The sequence below is a fragment of the Cornus florida genome, unplaced genomic scaffold, assembly GCF_030987335.1.
Source record: "Cornus florida cultivar Cherokee Brave unplaced genomic scaffold, ASM3098733v1 CherokeeBrave_3.0.0_Hap2_Chr11, whole genome shotgun sequence".
In the NCBI taxonomy this organism is placed as follows: domain Eukaryota; kingdom Viridiplantae; phylum Streptophyta; class Magnoliopsida; order Cornales; family Cornaceae; genus Cornus; species Cornus florida.
Window position 1 is genome coordinate 136,119,390 of NW_026775581.1, and position 9,875 is coordinate 136,129,264.

The following is a 9,875-nucleotide window of genomic DNA, read 5'->3' on the forward strand; positions in this document are numbered from 1 at the left end:
AGAAAAAAAATAGTGGCGGGACCCACCATTAAACCAAATATGGTCTAGAGACCACATTTTTGGGTCTCTCATTTCTCTCTTCCCATCATTTTCTCTCTTTCTTCTTCATTTTCCTTTTCATTTTTGCACCAACTTTGAATCAAGATAACTTCTTCAATACTTGGTAGATTTGAGTGCCGTTTGAGGCAAAACGAAGCCCACGATGAGCTCTACGCTTGAGTACCATCAATTTCAGCTTTGGGTCTTCCTAGGGATTTTGAAATTCTTGATCATTTTAAGGGCTTTGCTCAATTTGAGGTAGGAGTTTCCTAATTCACATTATTTATGCACTTTTATGAGTTAATCTACATGAATTGTGTTATAGCATGCTTAATTGTGTTAATTGTAGCCTAAATTGTCGTGATTGTATATATATGAATATGTGAAGACTTGTCTTGATTGTATAATATGAAAAACATGCTTATATTGTGAGTTATGCCTATTGTATTGTTCACATGCTATGAATGGTGTAGGAAAGCATGCCCTATCGTATTTTGTGATAATCCATTATTGTTTAAATATTAAAAGTATGAGAACATGCTTACTTGTGTTGTGTCAAATTCCTCATTTTCATAGTATTGAGATCATGAGACATGCATGTACACCATTAGGTTGCATGAAGGGAAGAAATTGTTCTTGAAATGAAAATAGGGAGTTTTGGGAAAGAATGTTTTAATGAAAGTGTTTTGGAAAACCCGGTCGCCGCGGGGGTATTAAAGGGTCGGAGGTTAATATAGCTTAGAGGGGACTAGGGAGTCACCCTAATGTGGTTGAGCTAGCTGGGCCCCATAATGACGCCACGGGGGTACCAAGGGTCAGGGACACTAGCCAATCCTCCTCTCGCGTCGCTGCGGGGTCACCAAAGCACAGGCTGTATTAATAATTTGAAAGCGATGATTAAATTGTGAAAATGGGGACTGACATCGGCATGCATTACATCTTCATTGTATTTTATCCTACATTGTATGACCCCGATTCCTATTGTCCTATTCTTTGTTTTGGATTCATGGAGTCTCATGAGGTGCGTCTTAGGCGCCACCTACTGAGCAAATTGCTCACCCCACCATACTTATATTTTTTTCAGGTCATGGCAAGGAAACGGCGGATGAAAATCCTCCGCAAGCTTGAAAATTGTTGGTGGAAGATGATTTTTTTGCTATTTTGTATTTGACCATTTCATGTATAATCATAGTTTTGGGGAATGTAAATAAGTTTGTAATTATGGCCATTGGGTAATGTAATTAAGTTTTATTCACTCAAAACCCTTTATTGTATTTTAGTGACTTCTGGCAAATTTTACTAACAACGTGGTTGTTGAAATTTTAATTTAGTGTTGAAATGTATGTAAACGTGTACGTGAGGGAAGTGATGTGGGTGGTTAATTACCAAGATTTACACATGACAGTGGCAAGTGGAAGTAAGAATTACCCAGAACCGGTCGACCTATGGCTTTCCAAACGTCGACCGGTATCTTGTCAGTGGGTCATTTTTGGCATACCTTCCAAACCAGTTGACGTATGACTTCCTATACGTCGACCGGTATCACCTCCCAAACCAGTCGACGTATGGCTTCGGTATCTGGGCAGTGGGTATTACCACTATTTATAATCCAAACCAGTCGACGTATGATGCATATACGTCGACCGGTTCACGTCACATATGTAATTACTTTTTTAAGTTCTTCAAATTTCACTTTGGCACCCAAGTGATATTACATGTAATTATTTTATGACTCACCAAAATGAAATAATTATATTTTAACCACCGAAAAGACCATGTTACCCAGGACTTTATTTTATTTATTATGTGATACAAGTAAAAGACATTTATGTCCTTTGGGTCTCAAACCATGTAAATTGTAGCGAATTACCATCTTGCCTTTTTTAGACGTTAATGTTTAAATTTAACGTGAAAAGACCGTATTGCCCTCGGATGGTTTTGGGTCGGGTAAGGGCCCGTTTAATGATCCGGATCCATAAGGATTTGGGTCGTTACAAATTTGTATAGAACTCAGTTAATTCTTTCAAAACATCCTTTTAGATTTATTTATTTATATTTATTTTAGCGTAAGTGTAAGATATTATTTGTCTACAAAGTGGTTGTCCTTCCGTATTTGCATCTCAAAATTTTATTTTAAGATGGTAAGCATTATTTGTGTCTTACTCTTTTTATTTATTTATTTAATTATTTATGTTGACATATACAAAGGGCGGATTCAGGCTAAAAAAATAAATAAATTTATTACTCTCTCCTTTTCAATTTAAGTGTCACTCACAAGAGTAGTTAATTTTTAGGGGGCATGTGAGACATGCATTGTCTGTCTGAAAATTACTAGTCTTTTGAAATTTTGAATATTAAATTCTAAGAACATGAAAATATATTTTTTGAAAAAAAAAATGTACTATTATTTTAAGACAAACAAAGAAAAAAAAAAACATGATATTTATTTTAGGAAGGAAAAATTATTAGTATCAGTCCACTCTATTAACCATTCCGGAATATATATAACACACCATGGAAGAAAAGTTCTTCAGTGGGTCCTTCTTAAAATAAAAAACATTAAATAAGTCAAGCTTAGTTATTCCCGTCAATCATAGCGTTTTTTTTCCAAGAGAAATAATGTTGGTTGTGACCATCGAGAGATTTGCAATTCCGATTAAATAAATAGAGGTCAATGCCGTCAACACAATATAATAAGCCGCCCAATCAATCTACATCATACACAACCTCTTGCTTGGACGCGTGTGAAAATTGTTTGATTCCATTAGACTCTTGTGAATTAGGAAGGAGACAGGAAATTAGAAGAAAGTGAGACAAATAATTTTTTTATTTTATTTTTTGGCAAGTGAGACACAAAAGAAAAAAAAAAAATTATGCAAAATAAGAGGAAATAATATTTGTTTGTCACTTAGCAAATTCTATTTATTTCACTTTTCTATCTTGAATTTTTTTAACTAATTAAAATAAAAAAAAATATCCTCAAAAATGGTAATTATGCCATTCTCTTATATTAAACATTCGACTTCTATTAGGAACAATACAAGAGTCCTTATAAAGATAGGCAAGTGAAGCATAGTTAGCAGAAACACGCATATTACAGGCATACAAAATACCTACAGTATGTACCATTTAAAAAACTCATGTATCCGTACAAGTTTCAAATATTACAATCTTATTTTTGTGTTAAATTATATAATAAATATATATGTATAATCATAAATGATTTCTTGCATATCATGACTCATGAGCAAGAACTTCACTAGAGCCTACACTATAATGATCCTTTAATATGGTCAAAGTATAAAAAAACTACTTGCCCAAAAAATACATAGCCACAGTGAAGGTAGTAGTTACCACAACATAGTCTTTGAAAATAAATTTATTTTTTCATTGTTATATTTGCATTTCGCTTTTATTTATTTATTTATTTATGTTTACTCTTTAATTTTAAAGGAAATAATAATTATAACGCTAACTTTATAAGTAAATGATTATTATTTTTTTAAATAACACAACTTTCACATTTTCTCTCTTTGTCTCTAATCTTAATATTTTAGGTCTCTTATGAGTTGTGACAAGACCAAAAAAAAAAATAATAATAAAAATATATTATTTTTTTTGAATAATAATAATTTTTTTTTACATGACCAAAAAAAAAAGTACACATTAAAAAAAAAAATCTATTTTGATAGGAAAAAAAATCCCAAATTTTTTTTTTATTGAAGAAATTATCTCTTTTGTTGAGATAAAAAAAAAAAAAAAGGATTCAAAAAAATTATATGTGTTGAATAAATTATCTCTTTTGATAGAATATAAAAGATTATTTTTATTGAATAAATTATCTTTGTGCAGGAACTTAAGAAATTATTAAAAAATAAATTACGTCTTTTGAGGACTAAAAAGAAAAATACTTGAAAAAAAGAAGTTAATTTTGTTGAATAAATTATCTATTTTGATTGGAAAAAAAAATCACTATTAAATAAATTCTCTCTTTTGACGGCCAAACATTAAATTATCTCGATTGAATAAAGTGTCTTATTAGACTTATTTGAGAGGATCTCCAGAAAAAGGAAAAATAAAAGTATAATACATGGGGAAAAAATAGTAAATGAAGTAAATAGGGTAAAAAAAAAAAATAAAGTTGCATAAATGGTAATTATGACATTATCAGATAAGGAATGATGCATTAATTAGTTCATGGACCTTCTTGCTATTTCTTTTAAGATAAAAGATAAGTGGAGTAAAATTAGAAAAAAAAATGGAGTACAAATATTGACTCCCTTCATTTATTTTATAATATAAAAATGGAGTAAAGATATATTCTTGATATAGAAATATTTTCAAAACTTGAGAATAATCTAAGAGAAATATGATTTTATAAATTGACTTTTAAAATGAGATACTTATTTTGAGACATCTTAAAAACGAAAAAAAAGTTCAATTTAAAAGGGTGGCCAAGTAGCCAAAATCTTATCATTTTTCAAAAGAAAATGATAGTTTTTGACACTATTAAAATTTTTATTTAAATTATTAATATTAATTTTTTTTGGAAAAAACTGAAAGAAATTTCGGGAGGAAAAAAAAAAAAAAAAAGAATAAAAGAAAATCTTTTGCATTCATTTTCAGTTACAATTTTTTTTTTTAATTCAATTTTCTGGTTCACTCAACCAAAAGTCCCGGAGAGAAAAGGGAACACAACATTGTCGTACCGTCTGACTCACGTTAAAACTGATCCAAACGCCCAACTTAGTTTATGGACTTTGGAGAGAGAAAAATGACATTTACACACACAGTTACACACACACACAAAGATAAAGAGAGCTCAAAATCCACTATTTGCTCCTTTCCAACCAACTTCATCTCACCTACAAATCTTTAATAAATCCCCCCAATTTCCTCTCTTCCCCTTTCCATTTCATATCTCCTCTCCAAGATCACTCTCTTTTTAAACTCTCTATCCAAACCTCCTTCCATTTCAAGTTCACACAACTTCTTTCTCAGTATAGATAGATACAACATATATATGCATACATATAGAGAGATTGAGAGTTCAAGTGTGAGATTTACTTGTTAAAATGAAGAAATTAAGGAGCTATTATGCGAAACTAAGACACCCACAAACAGTAGAACGAAAATGGATCTTCCCACTAGCTATTGGTTCCATAGTTGCTCTCTTCCTTCTCTTTCTCACAACCCTAACTTCACCCAACGGCACACCTTTTCTTCCTCTCCACCGCACCGCCGCCTCCTCCACCGCCACCGCCTTCGTCGAATCGAAGCTCCACCCACTTCCCATCTCCATCCTCCCTCCTCCGCCACGACTCGCCTACCTCATCTCCGGCTCCATCGGCGACGGAAACATGCTCCGACGTACGCTGCAAGCTCTCTACCATCCCAACAATCGGTATGTAGTACATCTGGATGCCGAATCTTCGGCCCAAGAGCGGGTCGATCTGCAGAGCTTTGTTAACAATCATCCCACGTTCAGCCAATTCGGAAACGTGTTTATGATCACGAAAGCAAATCTTGTCACGTATCGTGGCCCGACAATGGTGGCGAATACGCTGCACGCGGCGGCGATCTTGTTGAAGGAAGGTGGCGATTGGGATTGGTTTATCAATCTTAGCGCCTCCGATTATCCACTTGTCACTCAAGATGGTGGGTGGGTTTTTGAATTTTGGAAATTTAGGAATTTATGGGTTTGGTTTGATTGTTTTTGTGTTCAATTTAGTTGATTTTATCGATTGATTGATTGATTAATTAATTATTGGGTTTGTGTTAATTAGATCTGCTTCACACATTCTCGTATTTGCCACGGGATCTTAATTTCATTGATCATACAAGTGATATTGGGTGGAAAGAGTAAGTGATTTTTCTGTTACTTGAACTAAAGTGATTTTTCTGTTACTTGAACTAAAGTTCCATAATTTTGGGTAGGAGAGTTGTATAAATTAATTGTATACTTTTATTTAATTAGGTTTCAGAGGGCAAAGCCAATTATTGTCGATCCAGGGTTGTATATGACCAGAAAAGCTGATGTTTTCTGGATCACACAGCGAAGAAGTGTGCCGACAGCCTTCAAACTGTTTACAGGTTGGGTGTGGCTTCATTCTAATTTAGTTGTTACATTGGGCTCTAAAGTTCTCTTTTTTGATTCACTACTTATAGTATTGGTTTTGCATATATGGTTTGTTTATGCTACTGTCTTATTTGTGATGTTTGTGCTCTCCTTTGCTCAAATGGCTTATTCTCTCAATTCATCAACCTGTAAAAGTCAGGGTGTTGATTAGGTCATTGAAATATTATGATTCTGTTGGCTTTTATATAGCTTTGATTAGGAGCCCGTCTATTTCTCCATATAATTTATATGTTCGATGAATTATTTACTTATTTATTTTATGTTTCAGTTTTTGTTAAAAACAACTCATATGTTATAATAATGAGAATGGTTATACATGCTTTTATTATTGTGGGGTTGCTCTCAATTGCCCTGATTTCCAACCCCTTTTCTAAGGCAATAATATTAAGCAAAATGGGATATTCTAGAAGTAACAAAGAAGCTGGAGAAACATGAAAGCTTGAGATATACCAATATAGGTATATTTAGGGCACTAAGCAAAGCTCAAGCAGAAGTAGCCATAGAAGCCAGAAAATGTATGTTTATAATGGGTTAAGTCTATTTATAAAGGAAGTTCCAATGGGTGAAAGTTTCCATATGGTACAAGACTAATTTACAAACACTTTGTTTCATCCTAGTATATAAGAGGAAAATATTGAACTACTTTGACGACTAAATCTGATGGTCAAAGTTCAGCGGTTTGACGCTTGAATTTCAGAGCCATTGGTGCGATGTCAAGTTTTAGAGTAGACACTTAATGAAATACTAAAGGTTAGGTCAGTCTTGAGTCCTCCCTCCATTGGACTCTGCTGTAGCGGGACCAGAGTTGGGTAATGTGCCCTTTTTTGACAATTTAATCAGTCCCATCTCCGAAGAATCAGAGGTTAGATTAGGCTTTGGACATAGTATTTTCACCCAGCATAGGTTATTGAGTCATTGTAAAATGTCTTTTCCATGTTACAAATATCAGGACTCCATAGCAGTGAAAAATTTGTTGTTTAAGACATTTTGATTGTCTATCCAAATGAGAAATTATGTTTCAGTTGATGTGAATAGCAGTAGTCTACCCATAATAAAGGTCCTGTGGTATAATTAGAATTGTGATGGTATGAAGGCATGACGCCGAAGCTAGATAGCCTAGAGGCCCTAGATTACGTGCCATGTGTATCATAACTTTGTATTTGTCATGGTACTTATAAAAAAAATAAAAATAAAAACTAAATTCCTATTTGTCATGGCAACAGTTCCATGATTTTGTAAATTGGTCTGTATGTGCCCATCATCTACTGAAATGGGAGCTTACAGTATTATTATTTATGGCCGGAGTAGAAACTATATCTCTTGGCTCTCAACATGGATTTGCTGGATTTGAAGCAGTTAGATGATGATTCTGATGCACTACTAAATTAATTGAGAAAGGAGCGAGATTCCCTCCTTCAATTCATCCATCAATAATCTGTGTAATATAGACTACATGGGATAACATAGTAATTAGAAACAAACGTTTTTTTTTCCTCGGTAAAGATGGAATTTTTTTTATAGATATAACAAAAAAGTACAATCATCAACAAGGGCATTCCCTTGGGAAACAAATTGTCATTAGACAAACCAGAGTACAATACACAGTTCTACTCACAATGGAAAATAGAAACAAGCATTCAAACAGTAGATATTTATACACGGAGTATTGCCAAGTGTCTAGCATGCTTTAAATACCAAATTGTGTGCATTTGGGCTCAACAATATCATATGGTTGAAGAAATTTTCTTACAAGCTGTATGTTCAAATATGTTGATCTACAGTTTTCTTCATCATATCTGGTTTCATTAAGGTCATACAGTTTTGTGGCAACTCTCTCTCTCTCTACACACACGTATATATATATCCTTTTCATAGTGCCTGATGCTTGAAATGCATATTTAACAATCCTTTGATTTACATATTCAACCTAATAGTGAAATATTTAACATGCTGATGTCAAATCTGCAGATTTGAAAAACCGGGGAACCATTTGCAACCTAAATGATTTCAACATTACAGTATAGAACCTCTCATGTAGAACTTTCACATATGTTGGTCAATTTATCAACAAGTGTTGGGAACAGAACCAAATGAACCAATCAATGCATTTGCACCTAATTTACACCAATTGTTTTGCAACTGATTGATTTCTTTTCATTCCATTGCTAGAATGAGGCATGTAGTGTTTGAAAGGGGATTTACTTCCACTCTACTGAGTCCTGAATTCCTGAAAATATTCCTGTTTCTATTCCATGCTAGGTTAATCTGTGGACTTCAATTAGAACTTCCTGATCATCACTTCAATTTAGAAATCAGTGATCACTTTGCGTCTCTGAGATTATTATATCTGAATGGAGCATTCCCTTGAGCTCCGTATCACATTGCATGACTACTACTTTTTTAATTTCACTTGGTGCAAGAATGCATGAATTTTGCATTAATATATTGGTCTATGGGCAATGTCAATTATCATTTTATAAGCAACATTTGAAATGGTCATGCAAAAAGAAAAGAAAAAAAATTGGCCATGCAAAAAAAATGGTTTCCGATGTATTTGGGGTAGATAGTCTGCAGAAAATGGTTTCAACTTTCATGTACTTGCCAGAATTGTTTAAAATCACTCAGTTTTGACATGCAATTGGCACAATAAGTTTAGGCTACTGAAACTGAATTTCTGCCTTATTTTGTAGGATCTGCCTGGATGGCACTTTCTCGGCCTTTCATTGACTTCTGCATATGGGGTTGGGACAACTTACCTCGAACTGTCCTCATGTATTATGCCAATTTCATCTCTTCCCCAGAAGGCTATTTTCACACCGTCATCTGTAATGCTCAAGAGTTCCAGAATACCACCGTGAACAGTGATCTCCACTTTATATCCTGGGACAACCCTCCCAAGCAGCATCCCCACTACCTCACCCTTGATGACATGTCGAAGATGGTTGACAGCAATGCCCCATTTGCGAGGAAGTTCCACCAAGATGATCCAGTGCTTGACAAGATCGACTCCGAACTTCTATTTCGAGGTCGGGACATGCTTGCTCCTGGTGGGTGGTGCATAGGAAGCAGTAAAAATGGGACTGATCCATGCTCTGTTGTGGGTAACATCACAGTCCTCAGGCCTACAACTGGTGCCAAAAGGCTGGAAAAACTGATCAGTTCTGTCTTATCAAGTGATAATTTCCGACCAAGGCAGTGCAAATAGTAAAAATCTGTTTCAGAATAGGTGTTTGCATACCAATAGGGTTTGTTTATATCGGAAACGTTAAGATGTCGGGATCAGTAATTTCTTTTTTGATAGGGGGAAAGAGTGATGAGAAATTGCACCACCTCCCAGCTTATATAATTGCAGCAAATTAAAATGGACTCGGGTGGAAAGAAATGAACACAGAACCGAGAATATTTTCTGCTGCAATAAGAAAAGATGGCATTCATGTAGCTGACCTGGATTTTGTTGGGGGAGTGGTTGTTACCATTTTTACTCTTATTACCAGGACTGAGCCTGGCACCAAGGCTTGTCATGAACTTCAGCTAGTAGTTGCCGGTTAGAAGAAGGAAAACTAATTTATACACGTACCTTACTATGTATCTAATTTATTTGTGGTGATTATTTTAATTTGGTGTTAATGACACGCACACATGATCCAAGACGAATTGTTGTGCTTTACGTGTATGTGCAGCAGGTTTTGTGGATCAA

General features: G+C 34.4%; 1 protein-coding gene across 1 annotated transcript; it reads left to right on the forward strand.

The window, feature by feature from the left end:
* Positions 1-4,779: 4,779 nt before the first annotated feature.
* On the forward strand, positions 4,780-9,875 carry LOC132282966 (beta-glucuronosyltransferase GlcAT14B-like). The gene is made up of 4 exons (XM_059784814.1): positions 4,780-5,697; positions 5,826-5,901; positions 6,017-6,132; positions 8,869-9,875. Exons 1-4 carry the CDS (start codon positions 5,115-5,117, stop codon positions 9,381-9,383), a joined length of 1,290 nt encoding a protein of 429 aa, XP_059640797.1. The 5' UTR covers positions 4,780-5,114; the 3' UTR covers positions 9,384-9,875.